This window comes from Anopheles maculipalpis, chromosome 3RL (genome assembly GCF_943734695.1).
Source record: "Anopheles maculipalpis chromosome 3RL, idAnoMacuDA_375_x, whole genome shotgun sequence".
In the NCBI taxonomy this organism is placed as follows: Eukaryota; Metazoa; Arthropoda; class Insecta; order Diptera; family Culicidae; genus Anopheles; species Anopheles maculipalpis.
Window position 1 is genome coordinate 37,091,889 of NC_064872.1, and position 26,439 is coordinate 37,118,327.

Sequence of the window (26,439 nt, forward strand, 5' to 3'; positions counted from 1 at the left end):
GCTACACCACAGCCGCCGAGGATGGGGCCTAAGAGACTTGGTGCGTATGGTGCGTATTACATCTGCATCCCACCTCTCCCCCCCTCCCCCTCAACCCTTACATGATCCTTCACGCACGATGTATGGCCGTCAAAAAAAAGCACACACGTGAGCTACTTCTACATCTGCTATCTGCAAAAATGATCTCGCTTGTGGTCGCAGAGCCCACTCGTGTGTGCCAAACTGCGGGCGTCTTTTGCCTCGCTTTACTGATAAGCTTCGGAGGGTCACACTCGTCACACAACATGTAATGTTATTAGTACCAGACGCCCTAAAACAATAATAAGCACCCTCTTTTTCTGTTGTTGTCTTGTTTTTACAGTGTGTCATTCACGTTTGAATGAATCACAGGGAACCTAGTAGCTGTTTTGCAGCCTTTATACTAGTTTGCTGGTACTTTGCCGTAGTAATAAAGCGGGGACACTTAACTCGGTATGTTTTTTTAGCTGAATCCGGATCTTTGATGGTGCAGTTTGTGTGTGTGTCTATAACGAAGGTGTTTGTTCCATAATATTCTTTTCTTCACTGTATCACACTTGTTTACACTTGCGCGCGTCAAACCTGTCTCGACCGGGCAAGACGGAACTGTCCCGCGGAAGATCGCACAGTTTCATAACACTTGCTTGTTTGCTTCTTTCCACGCACACACACACACACATGCATACATTCGGAATCACTTTTGCTGAACATGCACGCACTACTTGGATCAAAAACGTCGTGATTGTCACACACAGACGCAAAACTGCTGCTCACTAGAGGGTTGCTGATGACGCGCGGCGCGATCTATCAAACGGAACCAGAGAGTGTATGTTTCCATGACAACGGGCGCACTTGCACTGACTACTTGTTCGCATCAGCAGCTCATAACAGACCAGCTACTCCTGACAGTCAATCTCCGGTACTTTCTTGCTACCCAGCAAACAGAGATAGTACGAGCGATAAGGAGGTTGCTTCCTGAGATCCTCACCCTCCAAAAAATGAAAAGGTGTGAAAAACCACTCCACTCAAGCAAGGAAGCAGACAAAAAAATTGCGAAGTAAAGTTCTTCGAGAAAATGCAAGGATATTGAACAAGATAAACACAATTTGCCTCATTTCCTTTGCAGTCAAAAGTTGTTTGCCTTTCCTGGTTCCATCGCTTCCTGCCACCATCCATCCTTCAACAATAGACACACAAATGATGCCTTCTATCATTTCACCAACCCCTCACGTAAAACCACCCCAACTTGGGGTGGTGCGGTGTGGTTGCTAAGTAAAAGAGTGGAGAAAACGCTGCTGCTGGCGCTGGTGCTGCTGATTGCGCGGGAGAAAAATCAACACAACAACGACCAACTTGACCTGAGATTTGGATAAGCCAACATTATCCCCCTCCCACCCCCCCTAGCATGTGGAGCCTGGAAGTAGGGGAGGAGAGGGAGGATTGAGTACTCGCAAAAAGAAAAAAAAAACTGTACCACAATTCCCGGGCAAAAGATGTCGATTTCAGCAGCTCCAGAACGAAAACAGCGATGGTTGGTTACTTTGTTGTAATGCTTTTTTTTTCACTTCGCGCTCTCGCCAATATTATTGTTTGCATTCTTTTCCTTTAGTCGGTCGGTTCGCTTGTTCACTGACCTCCACGAAAACGTCTTTCCAACCCCCTGTTGCAGTCCCGTTCAACCCAACACACTACACCACTACACACACTCTGTCTGTTCTTGTACACCCTCTCTCTCTCGCGTTCTCCCTCTCGCACACACATACACACGCACGCTCTTTCTTCACTTTTGGGAAGGGTGGGATGACGATCCCCAGTTCGCACCTGAAGGTACACACGAAACTAACTTTTCCCTCTTACGCGATTGCGATGCTTCTTCTACGCCAGACCGACCGACCTTACGCCATGGCTGGGAGGCTGCTAAGTACAGACGGGCACACGAATGATCTAATGATGATGGGCACCAGTACAGCACATTATGTATGGCGCTCCTGCAACGTGCATCGGCTAGGATGCGTCTCCTTCGTGTGCTAAACGTTTCTGGCGAGCCTGGCGTTTGTGGCCGTACGCTGGAGCACCCAGCGTAGAGGTTTTGGGTTGGTTCCGTTGCGTGAAGTTGCGAGAAAACAGATTGGCTGGTTGGCTCATCAGCACAGCGGACCGTCGGAGAGATAACCGGATCCCCAGCAAGAGATACAACAAAGTCATGCACGCACTACAGTGTGTATCATAGATGTAGTGTTGCGGATAAGGTGTCTAATGGTTCAAAATATCTATAATCGTACATTATTCACGGTTGATACTACATGACGTGTCTAATACGCAAAATAATGGTTTCGTCGTTGTAACGGCTCGTCTATTTTCTTTCCACACATATGGGGTCTAAAATCCTTCTCCGCACCTTCCACATGAAACGGCTTCCATATCTTAGAAACGTATGGCTCTAAAAGTGTTGGAAAAATGATGGCTCTAAAAACTGGAGGCTTAAGTATGACCGGTAGCCCAACATCTATGTTTTTTTCTATGTTAACGTCAGCAGCACCGGGATTCAAATCCCATTTGGAGCGTTCCCCCGTAGTGAGGAGGACTGACTATCTAACTGCGTGGTATCGGTAGTCTAGTAAGCCATTTAGAGGGCTGTGCTTGTGACCTAGTAGATCGTTTAACCAAGAAGAAAACGCAGAACTTTCGAATGAATTTAATAGTGCGTACAAATAAATATGTACCTAAAATGAATGATTAAAATAATCGTTTCAGAACTTCAAACTAACTGTGCCGTACCACACTGTACCATTCGACCCACATGACCACTTTTTTTTTGGAACCTACCACCCTGATTCAGCAGCTTCTCCCATGCTGAGAATGCGTGAGAGCGCCATGAGCACTTGAACTGTGAACCTACTCCATTTAGGTGGTAAACCGCTCCCAGATAATGAGAAGCGATGAGCATGGTGGAGAAGCTACTTCTCAGAACAAAACATCCCCCTAGTTCGAGAGAAGTGAAAACAATCCGCCCTACTCACCCAACAACTCGTCAGTCTTGCCTCCCCTAGTTTTCCTATTCTGCTCACGCTGATTTACGCACGCACGAAAGGTTTGGGGGTTTTCTTTCAAATAAACACAATACGTCTCACTTTTTCTTGCTACCTACGCGATTTGCGTTTGCGTTCCTACAGGTGGGGCTGATTATGTTGAACATTAGCAGATGTAATTTACGGCATAAAAGGAGACTTTTTTTTAATTGTCTTTACTAAATAAGGATCCGCGCTTTCAATTTTCAGTTCCGTTCAGTTCAGTTCAGTTTTCAGTTACTGGTCCGCATATGGTACTATGCGCCATACCGTTGCCATGGATACGGTTATCAATAGTTTGCAAAGTCGTTCACTCCAAAAATGAAAAGCGGCACATTCAGAATGATAATTTTATTTTGTTTATTTTGACATATATTACTTACATTCGTGAGAATTCTTTGGCGTGAAAGGAAGTGGACTGATTCGAAATCATAATTTACTAATACTATTATGCATTACTATCGTCTGGCAAATGGCCGATTTGTCTACTACCTAAAGGTGCACATATCTTATAAAATAACACAAAAAAAGTGCTTTAAACCAGTTTCGTTCTAACACACGCGTAGAGAAAATGCATCTTTTGAGCTTGGAGTATTCAAAATTCCGTTACTATTTCCTCTTCTTCGTGTCGTCTAATCGGATCCCCCTTCAGTAAGGCGATTATCATACTGCAAAAAGTAAACGTTAGGAAGATGCATGCTAGAAAAGAATTTTTTTTTCACAAATTTAAAATACTCACCAGTACAGATAAACAAAGAAGATAATCAAATAAAAGCCCAATCCTATCATGGTGTCCCGTAGGTGCTTTTTCACCATGCCTCGGTTATGGATTTCGGCCGGATCGTAAATGCCAATGTTGCCGGGTGGTACACGGTACTGCTCGTACACGAGCCAACCTACCATGGGCAAGTTTACCAGGCACAAAATCCAATTCCCATGAATGAGCAGCAGGAAAGTAAGAAATCCATGGGTAGCCAGTTTAGGAATGGACCAAAAGTTGAGCTTCGAGCAGCATTCCTGTGCGTTTAGATAATCACATTCCAGATCGGACAGTATAATCAGCTGTAAATGATAAGAACGTTAAGGGAAAATGTGCACCAATAGATTTGCCAGCAGTTAGGTTCTGTAAATTGTTTCGATAAAACATACGTAGTAGATGAGCAGAAATAGGATTGCGCCCGTAATGAAGAGCGCTAGCGCAAACACCAGCGTTTCCGGAAACATTTCACTTCGTTCGCTTATTCTATTTACATAAACGCTTCGAGTAAATAGCTATAGCGGGAAACTGTGAATCAACCCGCACTTTCTCTTATGCTAAACGATGTAGTTTTCATACATCTTTTGAGCCGAATTACTTATATGGAAGCAGTTTTTACCGCACCGACCGTGATTGTTTTCCTTTTCGCCTGTTTGTTTTGACAGTTCCGAATCGGAAGCCCACGGTAGCTAGAAGCAGACTAGACTGTGGTTGTACCTCGCTGGCTGACTTTATGTATCTTGGTAAGCAAAACCTTTGCGATGATTTTGTTCCATGCGATGATTTTTTTTAGCAGTGGGAAAAAGGGCAATTTTATTACAAAATCCAACACTATTTTCAAATTTGAAAAATTGCAAATTAGTTGAAGCAGTTTTATTCGCAGAAAATCACCCATTTTTAAATTACCGTTTCGCAGTGTAAAATTAAGACAAAGCAAACAAATTAAACTCTCACAGATTATATTCGCAACAAGATTTAAAAACATGAAATTTTATTGAATAGAATACCGTGAATGAAGAGCATGATAATACAATAAATCTTCATCATTAGCTAGAGGCGTCGTTTTACGTATCCTACTCTGCTCATAACTTCTATTCAAAACAGGTCAGGTCAGAGAAAGGGGAAACTTTTAAATTCATAGTAAAAGCTAGCGAGTATGCGTAGGTAATGACTTTCCTCAAAGGACTTTACGCACGTGACACGAGAAACTTAACGATAGATAACAAATAGTCGACCGTATAGTAGTTGTTTGCATGTACATCGTAAAATGGTTCAAAATAAAACAAAACGCAATCCCTATTCTAAAACACGTGATGAGACTTCAATGCAATTGCAGCAAGAGGATACACAAATACACATCTTCTTGTATGTGCGAAGCGTCAGCATAGACAAAACAGCTTATGCTTAAAGATCCAGCAGTACGGGTTTCGTATCCTTGGCACACTTCAGTATCGAATGCATTAGCTTAACGAATCCAGTATCTTTCGGTTTCTCGAGCCCTCGAAGCAAACGGTTCTTCATTACCGCTACAAATTCTCGATTGCTTAACTGTCCGTCCACTGGAAAAAAATCAAGCATTTTAATGAATATCCTTCTTCTATGTTAGTAGCTCTCTAGGTAATAGTACTATTTTCATCGAAGATTGTAAACACCACATCAATCACGTGGCTTGAAAGCTCCACCAATGCCACCGTCCTGGCAACGTGCTTCAGTGTATCCTGATCAATCGAAGCACCAGCAATGTGGTAAAACGTTAGCGCTGTGTCCACGTCATTGATGTTGTTAAGAAAGTGGAAAAAGTTTAAGTAATCTTCCTTCGAAATGCCCGATCCATGATCACGGAATCTGCAAAAAAGACAAAAATCGATTCGCTTGACGTGTTTACTAAATAGAAGAATAAAAATAAAACACTCTTACCGCTTCTTCACACGCTTAATCTTCTTCACTTTCTTTTTCTGTGGGTAGCCAGCGTACGCTAGCAACAATTCCGCAAAGTCCGCCTCGCTAATGTTCCCATTCTCGTCCGGATTTTTGCGCAGAAATTCGAGCGTTAAAATTTCGCGCTGCAACTGTTGTTGAAAGTCGAGAAACTTCTCGATCGTAAGCTTCTCGTCGTTCTTCGGTCCAAAGAAGTACGTCGTCAGGGCTGAGTTAACACCCTGCATTTAATCCAATGGTTAAACGCAAAATAACGCATCAAAACCGAACCAAAAACAGGAAAAAGAATACGAATCGAAGTAGAAAAACGAGAGACAAACCAAAAACGAAAAAAAGAAAAAAACCATTAATTCAGCATCAATCTTTTAGATAGTAAAATTACTTTTTTTACTTTAAACGTGTTGCCCGTGTTCGCGTGATCTCTGTGTCTATTACCAATACTCGTTTGCTGACGGATTAGGTTGGCAACCTTTTCAAACTCCTCACTATCGACATCGCCGTCACCGTTCAGGTCGAACATCCGGAAAGCAATCTCGAAGTGCCGCCGGGATGCTGTGGACGAGAGTAGTATAGCAACGCAAAACGAGAACGAGAAAAGGGGGAAGAAAAAGCAAACAGAAATGGGAAGAGAAAACAGTGTTTAGTAAAATGGGTATTTTCACAAGTAGTACACACATGTTTTAGTTAAATAGATAAATAGCAACGTACAGCGAGAAGAAAAAACGGAAGAGAAGGAGTAATAATATTTATGTACAATACATATTTATAAGTGACGTGGAAGAAGTATTATACAATTATAAACGGAAAGGGGAAAAAACACTTTATCTAACGTTTTTTCTAAAGACACATAAAAAGTACAGGAAAAAATACATTTATCTACTCTATTTTATCATTGAAACAAGACACATAAAAACAAGAAGATTATTCCATACAATAAATACATATTTACTAACACAACCTAGTGATGCCGCTTACACCGATACCTTGTATTATGTTCCGCGTGTGCACTTTAAATTCTTTAATTATACGAAAAAAAGCAACCAAAAATATCTCTTTAACTAACTACCACACTAAGGGTACGCAACAGCCTGCAACTATCGACTATCTCTACAATAGCAGCGCGGAAAGCTTCTAGCGTGTACGCGAAACAACGCTGACAGCCGAAAGGAAATATAGGAAACGTGGTCGGGTCAGGTTGCCGAAAATGGATCAAAAATTGCTTTATTTCCTTTTCCTGTTTCGGACAAAACGAAAAAGCACCGGCACATACATAAATCTACTCTCCTACTCCAGTGTGTCCATCCATACACACACACAGCGTACACACATCATCGTCCGCATCGCTCTTCCAAGGGTACAGGAAATTGCCTCATCTGCTGCTACCCGTGTTCCGTTGCGAACCGGCCAACCGATGATGATGATGATGATGGCCACCCTTGATGGTACCACACCAGCTTTCTTTCACTGTACGCTCTGAAACGGGCACGAGCTTAATACCCGCACATAACAAAAGTCCTACTTAAATCCGTACGTTGCAACAAGCATAAAATTGCGCGCCTTCCGCATCGTTCTGGTCAGCGTGTCACACTTTACAAAATGCCAGGAAACCCCGTTTAGCCATTTCGACCCATGGTAGATTAAAAAAAAAAAAAAGGACAAACATCCGCCCCCGCCCACTGAAGCGAAAATGCAACCTTAAATGTTTCTTCCAAAGAACATGAAAAACGATCGAGGGAAAAAAAGACACGGAACTGGGACTCCTCACTTCTATCCCTTTGTGCCTCAAGAATTGACACCATTTACGGCACCCATCTCTCAAAGGCGCGTTCTATTTTTAGCCGTTCATTTTAAGGACACTCCCCTACTTCGCTGAAAGCTAAGGGCCTGGCAGCAGTATCCGGTTTCCTGTCGCAAAACCCGCTGCTTGAAGGACGATGGACGATGTATGGTTCGAATACGCTTTTTGCTAGCTCGTTAGCAGAACAGTTGCTTCCCTGTGTATGAGAGAGGACCGCTTTTGGAATGCAAAATGCAACAGAAAAGAAAATGGTGCTACCGCTTGCGGGAAAATAAGGCCAGCACAAAGAAAAACATAAAGCACCATTCGGAGGAACTGGCTGACATTCAAGAGTTCCCGTGTAGTGTTGCATCCGGCGGTTCACCCGCGAGAGCAGTCCCGCTGTACCGAGCAAACACAAACGGAACGGAAAATGTACGAAAGGCACGGCCAACAAAAACATCGGAAGCATGCCCAACAGCGGTTGTTGTTGGCTCTGCACGAATCCCCGGTGGTCGGTTTTAACACACGTTGGCAAGCGTTCCCGTCTGGAAAGTTAGCCATGTAGTAGTGGTGTTCGACAGTGGGTTTCGATTAATAGGAGCTTTTACTTGATAAGGATGCAATCCTTGAAGGGTGTGTGAGTGTGTTTGTAGTTGTTTCATACACACATACACAGGCGCAAATATAGGCGCGCATGGCGCTCCTGAAAGCTTGCGTTCATAAACAGAATCACCACTACCAACCGAAAGGCAACGCCAGAAGGAGGATTTCGCGTCACGCAGAAAGGACGTACGTCATTCGGTTCCCGTTTAATTTTTGTTTTGTTTTTGCAAAAACACATATTCCTAACAGAACCTGCCTGACCCTCGCCAAAGCTTAACAGCCAGCCAATAGAAAGCAAAACAAAAACATACACAACGCTACACGAGAGTATGCCTCATATTATAGCCATCAGTATTCAGCACCGTAACTAAACATTGAGAGAAAGATAGTAATAAAGGGGGTGAATAGGTCCGGTTTCCGGTTGTACGGATTTTCCTGGAGCGAACGGGTTTCCAGTGAAACATTCTTCGATGCTTTTTTTTCACCCCGACACCACTGTTGCAAGCCGTACCGAGCATTCCAGGAATTTCGCGCGCGCAGGTCACAATCGATACGATGGAGACGCCTAGTGGCTGGTACCGTGTGCGGTTTGGCATGGTAGAATCGCATCGAGAACGGGATGGAAATTGCAAAACGGGGACGCGTGGACGGTAGAAAACTCCGGAAACAAGCGCACAACGGCAAAGTGATGCACACACACTCACACATACACACCACGAAGGGATGTGTTTGTACACTGAAGCTTGGAAAAGGGGGAAAAGGAAGCTAGAATGTTCTGTGGCATAGCCATTGTTGCCGGTTTATTTTCGGAACTGATTAACCCGCCGCTACTTCTTCTTTTGCTACTATTGTCTCCGGGTTGCGTGGAGTTTCCTCTTAAGCAGGAATAACACTAATAAATGAAAACTGGCATGAGTGGAACGTAAATGGAAGGATAATGGCATAATCGTGTGTCGATTATGTTGATTATGGTGAGAACTGCTGCAAAAAATAAGGAGGGAAAGTTCCGCAGGCAATGAATTGGAGGCAATGAAATAATCTACCTTTTAGAGAAAAAACAAAAAGTTGTTTAAAATTGACAAACGGCATGAAATGTTTGTTAAAAATAGAACATTGCGTGACCTTGAAAAACTAGGTGGAACGTGCTAGAGAGGAATTTCTTGACTGCATAAACAATTATTTCCATTTGATAGCATTTCAACACAAACATGCTAATTTAAAACGTTAATAAAGTTCGCTATATTGGATGAACTTAATTAGCATTTGGCGCAATAGAATCCACGCAACTATGCTCAGTATGTGTTGGCAATACGACGGGTGCGACCGCAGCTATACCGAGCCCAAGTTTCAAAACGTTAGAGTAACATTTACCCGGTGTGTTGGGATTTATGTCCCGTCATCAAACTAATCATACAACGTGATGGGTCGTCGTGATTCCCACCGCGACCCTGCACTATATCTCCCGAAGGGACTTTACCTCCCGAGTCACCAATAGTGAGCCTTCGCAACTACACGCATGCAAATCCCTATTCCTAATTAAAGCCAATCATTTGCAGCACGCAAGGACACTGGAAACGATACGACTAACATCCCGCCAGCTTGAAACGATGATCGTGTGTGAAATGAAAAATCGTTTCATTTCGATCAATCTAATCAACAAGCTCTCGTGCACTTAATTTGCCACCATCGAACATTCAGGCGTTTTTGCTGTGTGGCAAATCACAACTCATCACCACTTTCCAGGCAGGACCGCCACAATCAAGCCCAGTTCCACTCCAGCTCTTATGAATGGTTCCGCAAACAATCGAAAGCCTTCTCCGCTTAGTGCCACTCTTGTCACGCTCTAGTGTACGAGTGGCAATAATTTATGATTCGTTCATGTGCTGGATTGTTGCCAAAAAGCATCTTCCAAAATCCAGATCCGTGGGCTGATGTGCCCGAGGCCAGTCCGGCCGGCTCCTCGGTTAGTAAGGGTAAGCGGTCAAAATCCCCTAACACACACACATACCAACACACGCACGCACACAGACCACGTGAATTGAACGTGATCGAAAGTGAACGTTTTGACCCATCCCAATCGGTAGCGGTACCTCGATTATCTTCCGTTTGGCCGTGGGACACAGAGCTGCACGCGCACGGTGGAAACATTTTTTGAATCAATTAAAACCCCAACTACAACAAGCGGCTCTCTCTTCCACGGTGATAGTGCATGGTTTTTCGGATAAGTGAACAGGCAGCATCAGCACCATCGTCGTCGTTTTGGCTAGCAGCCCACCAAAAGTGGCGCCAAAGTGTTGTTCCCTCCCGAAAGGGTCTTCTACCAGAGAGAGTGGGTCCGGGGTATTACTGGCTTTTCCGCCTATAGTTGCGAAGTTCTACCAACGATTCCGCTGTGCTTTCTGCACAAGTTGAGACAATTCCATTACGGCATTCTGGGCAAGCATGAGCCGGCAAGCTTAACAAAAAGGAAAGGAAAACAAAGAGTAAAGCTTTTTCAGAGGAGAAAGTGAATGTGATAGATGCCGTTGTTAGAACGCGTTTTTCGGTGTGCGCCCCAAAACAGCTTCAAATACCAGCCGATGAAACGTACACACACTACTATGTCCAGGAAGCATAGTCGTGGCAATGTATAAGCGCTGTTGATATTGTCGTCCTTACCGATGGAGAAGCGGACAACCACCCCCATTTCCCTACACCAGTAACACCCTACATTTCCCACCCATTTTTGTAAGAGTATTAGTGAGAGCGCTTGTCATCCGAATGCGTCCCTCGAATGTGTTGGTGCGTTCACGAAGGATGTGTACGAAGGATAATACACAAAGAGTGTGTATGTCTGAGTAGACGCAGATTGCTAAAACTCGAACCCGAAAGCCTTGCACGGACATACGGGGCCACTGGCTGGAGCATTTGAACTTCGGCCCTGCTGCATTCAACAAGGTGGTGGCATTGGTTCCACACACGCCGTTTAGAGCGCGTATAGCGTAAACCTAAAGTCGTGGAAGGTACCCAGTTTACACAGTACGAGCAACATTGGTGAAAGGTGTTGTGTTTGACCGTTCGAGGGGGAAAACTGAAAACTGCATTTTACTGGACGTGAATAATAAAAACAGTCACTCCAGCTACCGAAACTTCACTATCGTTTAACGCCATTACAACGCTAGGGAATCGTTAAGAAAAATTTCCCTCATTTCTTCAAAGCGCTATCAAGAGGGATGATTAAGTGTGATCTTTCTCCTTTTTTTTACATCAGCTGTAAATCATGACTCATCCGTGATACGCGGAGTAAGAGAATCAAGGAGAATCATACCGTATCATACTCGGGGAGAGCAAAAAGGATTTCCTTTCCTTTCTGCTCAAACGCGCTTTATGCTCCTGTAGATGGTGCGTGTGCCTGTGTTCCTTATGTGTCTGTGTGTACTTGCGTGTACGTGTGCTTTACGATACGATCAATCTTCCAAAGGACGAAGACGAATCGATTTGCGATTGGTGATTGTGTGTTGATTTCATTATACAGTACATCATTGCAAGTAACCGTGAAACCGTTGAGACTTAGAAATTGAACTCTTTGTACAACACATACTTATCGTAAATACTTACAATATCAACTTCAAATTTGTTCTTTTTGTAATAGTATTTCAATGTCTTAGTGTTATAATATATAGAGTTTTGCTTAAGATTTTTATGTGTCAATAATACATTCAACAAAATCTTCCGGAACGAACATCCCGATCTGTTGACTACAGCTTTAAGTACATCACCGATAGTTGTTTTTTTTGTACACTACACCACTACATCCAATTAACACGGTTCACTACTGTTTTGCAAACAACCTCAACCTCAAACATCACCCCGGGAAACGTTTTTCTCCTTACCCTCATTGCCGACAACGCCACACGCCACAAAACACCAAAAAAACGAGGACAAAACAAACCGATGTTTAGCGTGTCAAAACAGTGCAAAAGCAAAACAAGCATCCCATCGAGGAGCTCGCGCAAACCCGAGCCGAACGGGTTTTTAAGTAAAAACAAACACAAAACCCTTTGCCTACCTTTGCCAAAGGGAAAAGCAAATCCCTTGGCTACGTGTAGGGACCCACCTTAAACACACGCCCTTTGTGACGCCGCCTCTCGTTGTGTGCTATCACCAATACTGGTTATTCCCCCAAAGAGATGAAGATTTTAATGACTCAATTAGCGAATAAAAACCTATCACCGCTGACCGTGGGCTTGGCACTGTGTTGAGCTTAACAAAACCTCACGTTTGGTTCCTTCTCCTGCATTTCAGATCAGTAGTGAATGTGTGAAAAGAATGTGTCCGTAATAGAAAAGAAAAACTTGTCCAAAACGAAAAATAAAAATACAATCTGTGTAAGCATCACATTCATCCTTGCAGAGATGTGACAAGTGCAAACATACAAACACACAAAGAGTTCCTCGGACGACTGCGGGATTCGATGGATTGTCTTAGTTGTTGCTGGTACTCGTAAACGAAATGTTCAACAAATCCACCTTTCTGAAGGGTGCGGGTGCCGCCGCAACTGCACTATGTCCCGGTGGTGGAAGCAGTATCGGATCCGGCACCGGTGGGCCTTCTTCCGGTACGATCGGTTCACTGGGTGAAAAGCAACGGTTCCGCAAAATGAGTATGCTACTGAAACCGGTCAAGCTGCTCACCAAACGGCGGTGCTATTTATGTATTAAGATTGCGGTACTGATCGTTGTGTTTGGGCTATACTTCATGCTACTGCTCCGAGAATCGATGAGTGCTCTGACGGGATCCTCGTCCTCCTCGTCGGGTTCTTCCTCACCGTTCGCATCGTCTGCGTCATCGATGCCCTCGTTCGCGGCCCTATCATCACGTGGTGGAATGGTCAAAAAGGCTGCTCTACCAGCAGCCAAACTGGATGTGGTAAGTTTCTCCGATGATAAGCACTTCGATCAGCATTACGATCATGGTTCAATCATTACGAGGGATATTCGCTAAAGCTGCTTACTGTCTTTACATACATAAATTATCTGACACGGTCATGATAAGGAAAAAAAAAGCTATCATTCGCCCTCCTTTTGTAACCATCATCGATCACGCCCAGCGGATACTCACGTCGCCACTAAAAGGACGGGCTAACCTTTGAAGACTAGACGCATATGGAAAGCGTTAGTGAAAAAAACCTCGACGGACAAATTCTATTTTTGTTTTACCACATTCGTCCATATATATAAAAAAAAACCCCATATAATGCCCCTTATAGGCAATCTAAAGCACCAGTCTAGTACACAACCCCGAAAACGAAGATATCGCTCTCATAGACACACACACACACACACATCAGGATGGACAAAGCCCTGGATTGGTTTGGTTCGTGCAGGAAACGTTAAAGCTCGTTAAATATTCAAATGCGAATTTCTATCTCAAGGACCTCTGTCCCTGCAACTTCTGTACTTCGGCGAATTGGACTATGTAAGGATCTATGAGTTAGTTCGAAAGTTAACTTGAAGAAACTTCTCTTCTTTTCATGGAGGGTATGAGGAAGCGGGACGGGCAGGCCGGATAATGAATAATATAAAGAAACACATACCGCAGACTGACTGGCTCGCTCCAGCAGAGAAAACTGTGAAACTCGAGCAATCTATATGAAGGGGGCCAAGTCTCCATGGCGGCGTAAGCGCGCTTTCTTGCAATGAAAATGCAAAACTACTTTACTCGCTTCTCTACCTTCCTCACACATACACACTCTACCTTGGTTGGAGTGCTTCATTGTCCATCCCGCGAGCCGTCGCCAAATGATTCACGCGATACGCGCTTTGCGGAGACGCTCTGTCGCGGCGATGAAAAGTTGATGGATAATTTGCCTCTGCTGTTACAGATGCAGGATAAGCAGCGTCACGGTCGAGGTGGAAAGCATGGCAACAGTGCAGTCGGTGCCGAGGCACGGCTAGCGCGACCAGCGAAACAGCACCATCAGTTCCCACCGCTGCTACACCAGCAGCAGTCACCGGCCGACGGGAGCAACCATTCGACGCTGAATCCGGTGTACGAGTATTCGGACGAGATGAATGCCGCCGCCGAGACGGACTTTAACGAGCGGCGCATGATGCTGTGGAACGTTTGTGCCGAGCATCGCATCATCGGCAAGTATCCGCCGAACGCGTGGGAATTTTTCATCTCGCCCGGGCACGGTATCGCGTGGTGCAACATCTTCAAGGCGGCCAGCAGCACATGGATGTATTATTTCAATATACTCGGTAAGCGAAGTGGGGTAGGGAAATATGACACGAGGTAGCGCGTACGGTAACTTTGTACTTTCTGCAGGAGGATACAGTGTGCAGTACCTGCAGCGCACAAAAGCATCACCGATCGATCTGGCGCGGAAACGATTTCCCCGACCCACCGCTAACGAGCTGAACGATTACATCTCCAACACGATATCGTTCCTTATCGTCCGGGAGCCCTTCGAGCGGTTGCTCTCGGCCTATCGGAACAAGCTGGAAGGATGTCGCAACAAATACTACAAACTGCTCGGCGAGCAGATTGTCAAGAAGTTCCGTAAAATTCACCCACTAAAGGGAGTCGTAAGTATTTTTCCCTGGATGCATAAGGTGCCGTTTGGGTTTGATGATAGTTGAGGTCACTGTTAATTTTTTTTTTTTCGTTCACAGAAAACACCACACGGTCCTACGTTTCGTGAATTTCTCGAGTTTCTCGTCAGCCATTACCGTTCCGGTGGACGCTTCGACGAGCACTGGAGCCCGGTTTACTCGTTCTGTACGCCCTGCAGCATCAACTTTACGCTTATCGCCAAAATGGAAACATTCCAGCGGGACAGTGAGTACATTATTCGGCAGGCCGGACTCGAGACGCTGCTGTTGAACAAGATGCCTCGCTACAAGGCACGCTGGATAACGAACCGATCAGCGAGCGATACCCGTAACCTTATTCCCCGGTAAGGCAGAGCGCGTGGTAAGCATCGCCTTAAATAACTATTATTTTGATGATCCTCTCCAATCGGCAGATATTTCGCACAAATCGACGAGAAACTGCTCACGGACGTATTGGAGATCTATCAGCTGGACTTTGAGCTGTTCGGGTACAACAGCACCAAGTACTACAGCTACGTTCAATCGCCCGATTATGGATAGCCTACGGTCGGGACCATTTGGGACGGGCGTATTATAGAAAAGAAAATTACCTTAAAAGACTAAGTTTAGAACGAAACAAACAAAAACAAAAACACAAGCTGGCAGTGAACAATACCACCACGTGTAGATCCTCTGTCGTGTGTAGCTAATGCCGACCGGAACAAAAAGGCGTGTGTGAGTGTGTGTGTGTGCATCGATAGAAAAGAAAATCGCGTAGCAAATTGTTTTAGAAGTCACCGAGATGAATGTTTTCCTTATACAACAAGTATACACCGATCTATATATATATACATTATACATACATTCACACAATTCTTCGTTTATTGTGGGAAGAAAAGATAATGCTAACCGATCAAGAGAGAAACATATATTGTGCATCCTCTTAACTTATCTCGAGAGTTTAAATATTTCTATTTTCTTATACAGAACAGAACATCAACTAATCGTGATAATAACCGTTCGTTGCGTTTGGATTCATCGCTAGGATATTTATGACTTTAAAAAAGAGAACTTTATTCGAATTCGGTTTTGATTGTTTTTAGTACAACTTAGAACAAAACGAAAAACCAAAACGATGGCACTGATTTAGGATAAACAAGTTTAAAACATAGATTCAGAATTGTTTAGCATATACAAGGCCCGTGTCGATGCAGTTTAGAACAGGAACGAGAAGGGAGAGAGAAGGAGAGAGAGCTTACGAATTTCCGATAGTGAACATTTTACCACCGGATAAACGCAAACCAAACCTGACAGATAATGAAATCCTCAAATGGAGGTAGCTGTAGTAGAATTTGTTGAGGTTCCTTATTTAATGCTTCATTTGCAAGACAAGTTTTAGTCCAAATCCTTTTCCCAAATGTTATAAAAACAATTCATTAAGTAGCAGGAACAGAACGAAAAAAAAACCCTCAAATCCCATATTATAGATTGCAACGGTCAAATCCCCTCTCGAGGTTTAAAGTGCCAAAAAGCTACAAAAGTGAATGTAACAATGAAAACCCTGGCGTATCTTCTGCACCTGCGATGATCACGAGCTGTGTTAGAGAACGATGTTTTGATGGTAGTTAAAATGCTAGCAAATGAACACCCCTTACACACACCCGGTAGATAAGTAGAGAAGACACAAGAAGAATCTCCCCACAAAGCAGTTTGCATAGAGAGACGTGTTAAAGGATATACTGTGAAAGTTAGTAAACTTATATTTCCACCCGATTTATGGAACGATATAACGGACTGGTGTGTAGTAAAAATCTCCACTGTATCCAGTAAGGAAAATCTGGACAGCTTTCCTTTCTTCCGTGGCAGTGGGTAGCACGTCGGCAAACATACATCCATGATGGTGGCGAAATATTTACACCCCAAAAACACAAAACTATAATGCACGGAAAAGAATGGAATCTAACGCAACGTGCGTTTCAAGGAAAAAGAAATCGTGTACATTGGAATGCCCCTTTCACTGGACGAGAAAAAAAATGCTAAAACAAAGAAGAGACTAATCGTAGAGATGGTGAAGCAAATAGTAGGACACGGAAATACAACACTCGCCGGGGGTAGAAGATGATTTTGATAAACATATTTAACAAACGTTCGGAAACTAAACAAATCAAAATTCTAAATTTTGACCCATGTACTTGATTTATGTCTTTCTTTTCAAGCAAAAAAAAAAAATACGATAACGTTTAAAGAGAGAACTCGTATTCTTATCGTAAAAACCGTAGCTAGTGGGTGACAAAAGGTGGGAACGAATCCGAATGGGGGAGGAAAAGCCAAAAGTGCGTGCTGAAGTTATTCGCAACGAGCAACAACTTGCGTCGGTGGATAGACGAAAGCGTTGGATTGTGTGACAAAACACACACAAGCTGAGAAGAAAAACAGTTTGAGGTGAAACATGCTAAAACCCAAACCTTTGATGCTAGTGACTATATAAACACTACACGTTATACACATATTTAAATGAAAAAAAAAAACACACAAAAACATGTACAACCCTCTATCTTAACCTAATTTAATTTGACACTGTTTAAGGCAACCGGAATAACATGAAATAAAATGATTATTAGTATCGATAAAAGCAAAATGTTTCACATACATAGAGAGAACAATCGTACACAATACAACAGAAGAACAACATGAAAACGAGAGGATTAAAATAACAACATGTTCAACTGACAAACAACAATAGTACTAATAAATGAACGGTCTTCATACAAAGAGGGAAAACAAACATCACAAGGAGAGAGATTCTTATCACACCTAACTTACGGAAAAGAAACAAACAAATACAAACTTCTATCCACACATTTATAACAAGAGTTCGTACATATGAACATATTTAAAAAGAATATAAAATTCATTGTCGTTGTCAACTATGTACCTTTGATATTTTAACAATATCCCAACATCATCACCAACCAACCAACATGAGGAATAAGGAAGGATATTGTAACAAATGTATGAACGATCCAAAAAACAGAGTCAAACAGCTACAAAATCTGACAATGGATTGCACCACCATATGCAAGAAAGGAGGCAAATGTATTTAAAAAAAAAAAAGAAAACACGATACCCTTTCTACAGTTTACTATAAATCCTACATTACAATGCTACAAAAAGATTAAAAAGATAAACAAAAACGCATCCGCAAAACTTAGCTTCATCGGTAATATTCACCATGAAAAAACTAAATGCTCAAAACCACATCATTACAATAATAAATAGACACACAACATCAACACAGCAAATACCCACGAGGTTCGTGCGCGGGCAAGCAAAGGCTCCAGCTAAAGTAGTACAGTGAACCAGCAAAACAGCAAAAGGGTTGCTGCTGGATTGTCTATCGATCGCGAGAGAGAGAGGCATGACGCGAAGCAGATCGAGCACAAAACGGTCGGAGCATATTGCATATTGATACATTTGGATAGACTGATTCAATAAAGTTACGAAATAGAAACCCATTTGCATTTGCGTCGTTTGATGAATTTTCTTTTTGTAAACCATTCCCTTTCTTCTCACAGCAAAAATACGCTCTGTACATATTGGAGTGAAGGCATGAATGAAATAAGGCAACATATCGTTTCTACTTACTCGACAGGACGGTCAGCAGGAAGATGTAATCGGAGAATGAAATCAACCCGTACGCACCGAGCTTGTAAAAGATGCTATCGCTGTCCAGGTGCAGATCCAGACGGGTGGAGACGCTCTGAAAAATGAAACACCACCAAACACATACATCGATTATTGGTCGAATTTGATCCGTGTCCTTTTTTTTTTTTTTTTTTTTGAACATGCTACGGTACAGTATTCTAGGTTAAACAAAGGCAAATATTGTGCTGAGCGAGACAGGCTTAATAAAGGGGAACAGAACTCGTGGGAACCGGGGTAAGGTTGGGAATTGCTTAGTAAAAGCAAAGCAGAAAAATTACTAAAATTCAAACTTTGTTATTACAATTATATCACGAGGGCTGGATACTTCTCACTCACGCCGTACGAGCGCCTTTTCCAGGGAAACACAAGAAATGAGGATTGAAAAATAATAAGGAAGGAATGGGAAAAAACCCTTTCCCGCACATACAATATCACATAAATTAACTCTAACAGAAATCTATATCATCATAGCCACTCTCTGCTCTGCTTGAACGAAGGGAAACTGTTTGCGTTTTGAGAGTGCATAAGACTCAGGGTAATGGAAATTCGCATCCGTTTTTACGCATTGGAAATCTTTAAATATGCTTTTGATTCTGCCTTATGGTTTCTGCCAATTTCTTCCCCACAAACTAGCAGAACAAGAAAAATTGGGTGACTGAAGTATCAAAACAGTTCGGTAATACTAATAAAATTGTTTAAAGAACATCACACTAACAAGTAAACGGTGTGTGCTAAATTGTTATCCTAATATCATCATCATCATTTCGAGCGTGAAGACAGTTGAGCTTATCAGGGACACCTTCCCTAAAAGGTCAATCTAAACAACAACAAAAACACACACACACACTCCAGGACACGCAGAAGGACATCAATTCTGTGCGATTGTGGTGATAGGAAACTATTAGCATACATACACACAAGAGCATATGATAGGCAACGATGATAGTCAGGATTGTATAGTATAGGAGCATTATAAAATGAAAACTGACCCCCATTAAAATGGAGCAGTGTACAGGCGTAGTGTAGCAGCAAAAGGTAGATTGATATGTAAGAAAATCTGTTCATTAAATGCTGTACAATTTGCAGGATAGAGCGTACTATGGTACAGGATATGAGTCAGCCATTAATTAATGATTTTTCTTGGATGCGGTGCATGCAATATAGTAAGTAAGATCCGTTTTAACGTATGCATTAAAAAATAGACTGATTTTTATGACTTTGCTTTCGCCCTAGCCTTTGTTCTAATACTAAAGTTCCATCTAAATGTTCATCGTCTTTTGTATCACATTTTTTTATGTACAGACACTATTCTACAGAATTATCAGTTGATATATCATTACAGCGAAAACCATAATGATGCTTAATATAAAAATATGTTCAGTAAATTGTAGGAGCTGCCTTTGTTCGAGGTGTGATTGCATTTCATTAGGTGGCTAAATTTTGGAATAGTTTGTGTCAATAATAGTCAACGGGTTCGACGAAATTGTTAGACGGGAACGTAATCGCTCTCCGCACTGACTTCGTTCGTGATTTTTAAGAAGAATTGGATTGCCATTGATTGTCCGAAGCGATCGAATATCGGCTAACGAAATCCGTGCTGAGGGCGATTGATCCTACCAAAAGCTTCCTAGCTTTTGTGCGCGAGTAATTGTGCATTTTTTGCAGTATTATTGTACGAAGGCACTACACGAAGTGTATCTTCCCTAGCAGTCCTTAAATGTAAAAGTCTGGCGTGATAATTGTTCCCACCGCTCGAGATATTCCAATCTGACGTATCTGATTTGATCTGACATAAACCCGGCTTTATTACCACCAGGTTTTATTGTTGTTTATCGTGGAACCAGGTATCAGAACATCGATCTAAATGACGAAGAATATCCCGGACGAAAATGGTCGTTGATATGCAAATTCGACTCTAATTTTTAAGACGAAGACATCATCCAAATAAAAACAGCTCATGGCGCTTGTGACAAATATTTATATCAATAAGCGCATCGTCGATTGATGAAATTCTCAAATAAACTCAGCAGCATCCATTACAACCTACGGGAAATCTAAGAGAGAATAGTAAGCTCTGCAAGTGCCTGTCGTAGGTCCCAAAGAATTCGGGAATGCCCTCTCGAGAATGGTTTGATATATTTCTGTAGAATCCTTTGAACTTAGAATTATAGAATGATTTTATCCATGAAGTTATCTTAATATTTTGCCTTCCAAAATAAGTCTATTTTTTATGCAAACGTTAGTTTTTCGTGCAGCGTATTAAGCGAAGAGGCGTAATTTCCATTTCATGACACCTAGAAAAATGTGTGCAGTAAAACTTATCAAGCAAATTCTTAAAACTTTGGTGCACAAAACACACGAAACTTATTGTAACTATTTCAGCTTTTACAAGATCCATAATTAGAGTTTTTGATAGCGGTGGGATTATTTTGCAGCAGAAACAATAATCTATTTGTTTCCAAAACTCGGAAACTGATATAGCAACAGGAAATGTGTGACACATTTAAAAGATAAAGCTCCGGTTGCGAATAATGCTGGTGCCACTCGCCGATCTAACGCCGATCTCTAACAGCGCTATTGTACAAATGTAAAAAGAAAGAGAAATATAAGACAGCATTCCGAACGGTACAACAATAAACGGAGCTTTAGTTAGATGGTTAGCAGAAGAAATAGTCAGAGTCAGCAGCACAAATACAGAAAACAAAACAAATCAAAAACGGAATCAGCATTCAACAGCAGACAGTAAAGTAAGTAAGAATTATCGTTAAAAAAGTAGAGCATTAAGAAAGAAACAAATAGACAAATAGAGAGATATTGAGGAAAATAGTTGGTATAGTAGAGTAGTAGTAGTCAGCGAAGAAATAGGGGATACTGGCTTTGCGTTTTTATGGTTTCGGTTTCGCGTCTGAGCGATCTTTGGAACGCTTTTTAATGGTTTGCGCGGTTCGGTTTGTTTTATGCTTTAAATTCCCCCATTTTATGCAATACCTCTTCAACGCTCTGAAAGTACACGAAATTAAATTTGATTGAGCATCAAAAGCAATAGATTAGTTTTGATAGTGTTCTCGACGCAACGAAAGGACAGTAAAGAAAGAAAAGGGCGTAAATGGCGCTATCGATTAGTAACATGTATGTGACACACAAGTAGAAACTGAAAAATGAAAATCATTATTATTTGCCTGATGAATGTCGATGGCTGTTTTTGAATTGTTCCATTGTTTTCAAATTAATATTACGATTGATTTAGTAGTATTGCTTGATATTGCTCAGTTTATACTTCTAGGCAGTGAAGATGAAAATGAACAAAATGATATCCCTGCTGGCATGATCCCAGGGCTCATTTTAATAATGAGTGGCAATACAAAATAATAATAAATAAACAAACATTTAAAAAAGGCAGGAAACCCGGTTAACAAAAACCAATTAGAATTAAACAAATTTTAAATACACAGACAAACCAGTTGCACAATTAAGAATGGCACAAAAAAAAAACGCATCAAAAGCAATAAGTGATATAAGAAAAGCGTATAATCACATCTAAGAAAATAGAAAAAGAAACGAAAAAGAACGTAGAATATACGACACTCGCATGGTGGAAAGGGTTATAAGTATATTTGAAGAGAGTATGAAAACACAATCAGCCACATTGAACTGGGTTAGTTTTCAAGTAAGTCAAAGAAAGAAAACAACACATTAAATGTAAAGAAAAAGATCGGTAAAAACTAAAAAATAAAAATACAAAACAAGCGAACATGTGAAAAATACAGGAAACACGTGGAGATTATAGCTAAATTAAAGAAAGTCTTTCGCGAAACATAGAAACGGACAGTGTGGTTGGTGATTGTGGGTTACAAAAACAAAACTACAAGAAATCTCGACTGTCTCAACGACAAGGTAAGGTGTCCGTTCTGTAGTAGTAAGTAGGGCATGGGAGGAAAGTGTGAGTAAAAGTCGGATAAACATAGAGAAAGTATTCAAATTTGTAAAGTGATTTTGTTTTATTTTATTTAAGGGAAACTTGTTACACATTCTTGCACGGTAAAGAGAGAGAGAGAGAGAGAGAGAGAGAGAGAGAGAGAGAGAGAGCGAGAGAAGGTGAGAGAGTTTTCATTTGCGATCTAATAGAAGGTGTACGGTAAGAAGTGTGTCCAAAATTTATAGTTTTAATTTAAAAAAATTGAAGACAAAAAAGTTTGAGAACTGAACAAATATGATAATCCACAGTATGTATCAGTAGTGAAAATGTGTGAGTTTGTGTGAGAGAATTGTGGCGGTGGACTAAATACATCTAGTGGAGAGGGATAAGTGAAACATCGAATCGGCCAACGCCGCAACAACATACCTTGGCATCATACCGCTTGTACTGATCCAATCCAAGTCCTGGTGCGTGTTGGAAAGTTGAAAAGTTCCACGAGACGATGTTGAATCACGTTTTGATGTTGAAATAATATTTAAAAAAAAGTCAGTGTTTTATCAAATTATTTGACGCATGTTATCTAGAAACAGGACAAGTGTGTATACGAGAAAAAAGCATGCTTATTACATTGTGAGTTAAGTTAGGTACTAAAAACAATACTAATTGTAGTAAAGCGTTACCGATCCCCGGATCCTGTCACACGATCAAGATCGGAAAATAAATTGGCGTGCAGAAGAAAAACTAAGGAAGAAAAACAGTGCCTGGCGTGTTGTAAACACAAAACGAGTTGAGCAAGAACAAGAACAGAAAAAGTTTAGACGACATCTTCTCAACGCTACACTGCTAGACAACGAGTAATTCAAAATACCCTCTGGTTGCTTCATTCCCGGTGTCATGCTAGTTAAGAAGTCGATCGGAGTCATGAACACCTCAACACCATCGTGTATGGTGGCAAAATAGCGAAACACCTTGTCCGGTGTGCTGTACTGACGGATGCGATTCTCATATTCGATAATCTGCCGGGGAAAGGTGAAAATTTTTCAAATTGAGACAGCAAGAAGAAAATCGAAGAAAATCTGGCATTAACTTGATGGGTGATGTTTCTAAAACGATGCATTTGCGATAACAAAACAAGGGCAAAACGAATTATGATGATGACTTCATGCAAATTGGAGACATTGTTATATGGTGAAGGTAAAATTAGAACAACAAATCAGAAAACAATACTTTACGAAACTAAACAATGGAGAGATTAAACAACAGAGGAATGCTTTGCTTTCCTTCAAAAAAAATCGCCCCAAAAACGTGTAATCTTTTTAACACATTTGCTTTTCATTTTTCTTGGTATCTAGCGGAAGTTCGGGCAAGTGTGCCAAAGGGACAATTGCCCAAGCAAGTCACCTAGCAATTTTTTCAATAAAAAAATCAATTCGCCGATCAATTGAGTATGCAGAATTGCTCGTACTTGTGACCACATAGAGTATACCCAGTTTCACGAATAATAGCCAATTTTTCTCACTTAAGTACTATAATTAAGTACTATCTTACAATATTTCAAATAGTGAAAACAAGCTCCCAAAAGACATATAAATAAAAAATTAAAATCTTTGAATTACATGCCCAGTTCCAAATGAATAAATAAATAAAATAAAAATAAATTAATACATGAATCCCACAAACTTTTCGCTGATTGAGAGTTGAACTCTAACAAAAAATGAAAGCATTGTAGTTTATTACTTCGCGATCTCAACTCTGGATCGGAATTCATATCCAGATCGATCCGACTAGGGATCAAACGCCAGATCCGATTTCATTACTAGTTCACAGTAAAGCAGGATGGTGTTTACTTCATAACGAGTGACCAGAGGCTGGAATGGAATCGGCAGTGAGGTCCGAACATTTTTATTGACACGAACCGTTGAGGAAGTCAAAGTAGCACCAATTTACTTTTTAAAACCTTGAGGGACGGCCTGACCGTATTGCTAAAGTTTCACCAATAATATACGTCAAAAAGTAGAAGCCCAAGGAGGCAAATCCTCAGGCCAATAAGAAGCGTTTTTGCTTTTATCATTAAAAAGTGAAAAATAGGTTTAAAATGAAAATGAAAGTTAATTCAGCTTTTATAAGGATATTAAGGTAAGTTACATTATTAATTGCTTGTTTATCTTCTTAGCTTAAAGACCTTCTAGGTCACGCCAGCCAATAAATGACTTACTAGACTTGCCAATACTACGTAGTTGGATAGTCAGTCCTCACTACGGAAGGACGGTCCGAATGGGATTTGAACCCCGGTTCTGCTATTTAAAGACTGTCGCCGGTATCGCCTGCTTAACTTGCCCCAATTTCCGCTAAGTACTTTCATTTTGTGTTTTATGATGGCATTCAACTGTATACCCAACTAAAAGCAACTCCTTCGTTTCAATAATTTCAAACCCGCATGTATCGGCTAGATCACAATAATAGAACACACATTACGTTGATCGCCTATTACTACCATCATTTAGCATTTGTTACACATGTACACACACACCGTTGCTAGTAGCTAGTAGCCGTTACGAATGTTAATTATTCTAAGCTGCTTTTTACGAGCTCCCCCCTTTCGCAAGAGCTCGCATCCAACCACCTTAAGTACTATGGTTCTATTACAGTCTACAGTTCGAGTTAGTCCATTCAAGCATACACACATTTGTTAAAGAACACCAACAGAATAATCAAAGCAAAATGGAGCAACATTACCCTCCGGCTGTTTCATGCCCGGTGTGATTGCGCGCAGAAAGTCGTACGGTGTCATATAGACCGTGGACGTTTCCCCGTGTATCAGCTTGATCGTGGAAAAGTAGCGAAACACCTTGTCCGCCGTTGCGAACGTGCGCAATCGATTCTCGTACTCGATGATCTTTACGGTCGTACGATGGCAAGCATCCGAAAACAAACAGCATTTGTATGTACGCATTTTTACACGGCATGATCATGAGAGATAGAGATCGTGTGTGTGGTTGACATTTACAGTGAGCATACACACAGGGGACGTGATGTATCGAAAGCGGGCGTGCGGAATTGTACGGAAGCAGATGTAGTACAATATAACATCGACGTAACAAGGCAAGGAAAGAAGAATCCCGAACACGGATTTAAAGGCGTTCGTAAACAACGGGAGCCAATGGAGAGACATCGAGCGTGGATAGTATGCGAATGAAGAAAAACGTAAGAAGAAAATTCTCGATCGTTAATAATACGAACAAAACATGATTAAATTTACATTTGATCGATTGTTCGGAATGCTTTCCGGATCAGGATCAAAGTATAGGATAAGCAAAAGAAATTATAATTGCACTCTGCAGTACAGAGTACCGATGATCTCTATTTGGAAACTAGAAAGTAAAGGTGATGTCCAAAACAAATGATTTGTTTTCACTGTATCGTCAAATCATCCGACGCTTCCCGTTACCTTTCTATCACGAAAACCGATCTTTTCCTTACGGCTTTTCTTTTTGCCTTGTGCATCTACGTCACTATCCGGATCCTCCTCCTCTTCCTGTTCCAGCTCTTGGGAGCTGGTCTTCTTTCCCATCTCTACACCGGCATCCGCGTCAACCTTAGGCCAACCAACTGCTGCACCCAGTCTACAATAGGAAAAACAAAAAAAAAACAGTGATTGAAAATAGTCTATTGTAGCTGGAGTTGAACAAGGACTCCTGATTCCACTAGTTACTTACTTCTTCCAGTCAAGGCATGAACCCACCATTACGGTGGAGAGAAACACGAGAAAAAGCTTCGTGTACATTGGCTCCTTTTCATCTTGGTGGCCGAAATTTTTATAGCCTCGCCTTTTGGAATCATGCCAATTCCCGGGCACTACCAGCAGGGTGTGTTCTCCAGCGGCAATGCGTCCCTGTCTCGAACCGGAATTCAGACCGGATAAAAGCCTCAAGTGCGACGGATGTATTCCATACTTTCCCGGAAGTAAAGGATAGACACCTTTAGACAATGAACCACCCCGGTTCAGCACCCCGGATATCTGCCGCAGCAAGGCCATGATGTCCTGAGTGCTCCTGCTGCTGCTGCTGCTACAGCTGCCG

The 26,439-nt window shown here is 41.8% G+C and overlaps 4 protein-coding genes across 8 annotated transcripts in view; 2 read left to right on the forward strand and 2 right to left on the reverse strand.

Annotated features, from left to right (window-relative positions):
- LOC126564702 (ATP-dependent RNA helicase me31b) overlaps positions 1 to 26,439 on the forward strand; it is a 515,322-nt gene that overhangs the window by 183,183 nt on the left and 305,700 nt on the right. The gene's annotated exons all lie outside the window — the stretch shown is intronic.
- LOC126565549 (protein cornichon homolog 4) lies at positions 3,675 to 4,492 on the reverse strand. The gene is made up of 3 exons (XM_050222738.1): positions 4,236 to 4,492; positions 3,826 to 4,148; positions 3,675 to 3,754 (listed from the first exon to the last, which is right to left on the reverse strand). The coding sequence occupies exons 1-3, from the start codon at positions 4,308 to 4,310 to the stop codon at positions 3,682 to 3,684; spliced, it is 471 nt and encodes a 156-aa protein (XP_050078695.1). The 5' UTR covers positions 4,311 to 4,492; the 3' UTR covers positions 3,675 to 3,681.
- Positions 5,240 to 26,430, reverse strand: LOC126564490 (calcium uptake protein 1 homolog, mitochondrial-like). 5 transcript variants are annotated; one of them, XM_050221551.1, is made up of 9 exons: positions 26,077 to 26,430; positions 25,809 to 25,983; positions 23,229 to 23,376; positions 22,787 to 22,824; positions 18,385 to 18,499; positions 6,173 to 6,333; positions 5,761 to 6,002; positions 5,471 to 5,688; positions 5,240 to 5,402 (listed from the first exon to the last, which is right to left on the reverse strand). In XM_050221551.1, exons 1-9 carry the CDS (start codon positions 26,394 to 26,396, stop codon positions 5,248 to 5,250), a joined length of 1,572 nt encoding a protein of 523 aa, XP_050077508.1. In that variant the 5' UTR covers positions 26,397 to 26,430; the 3' UTR covers positions 5,240 to 5,247. The 5 variants fall into 5 exon arrangements, with proteins under 5 accessions (XP_050077508.1, XP_050077507.1, XP_050077506.1 ...); XM_050221550.1 differs by having other exon boundaries at positions 6,164 to 6,333; XM_050221549.1 differs by lacking the exon at positions 23,229 to 23,376 and adding an exon at positions 25,097 to 25,256.
- LOC126565860 (carbohydrate sulfotransferase 11-like) overlaps positions 12,656 to 26,439 on the forward strand; it is a 227,238-nt gene continuing 213,454 nt past the window's right edge. Inside the window, exons 1-5 of the mRNA XM_050223069.1 lie at positions 12,656 to 13,072; positions 14,028 to 14,406; positions 14,474 to 14,733; positions 14,821 to 15,104; positions 15,174 to 15,328. Coding sequence (XP_050079026.1) covers positions 12,656 to 13,072; positions 14,028 to 14,406; positions 14,474 to 14,733; positions 14,821 to 15,104; positions 15,174 to 15,300 — 1,467 coding nt within the window. The 3' untranslated portion in view covers positions 15,301 to 15,328. The remainder of the gene's footprint in view (positions 13,073 to 14,027; positions 14,407 to 14,473; positions 14,734 to 14,820; positions 15,105 to 15,173; positions 15,329 to 26,439) is intronic.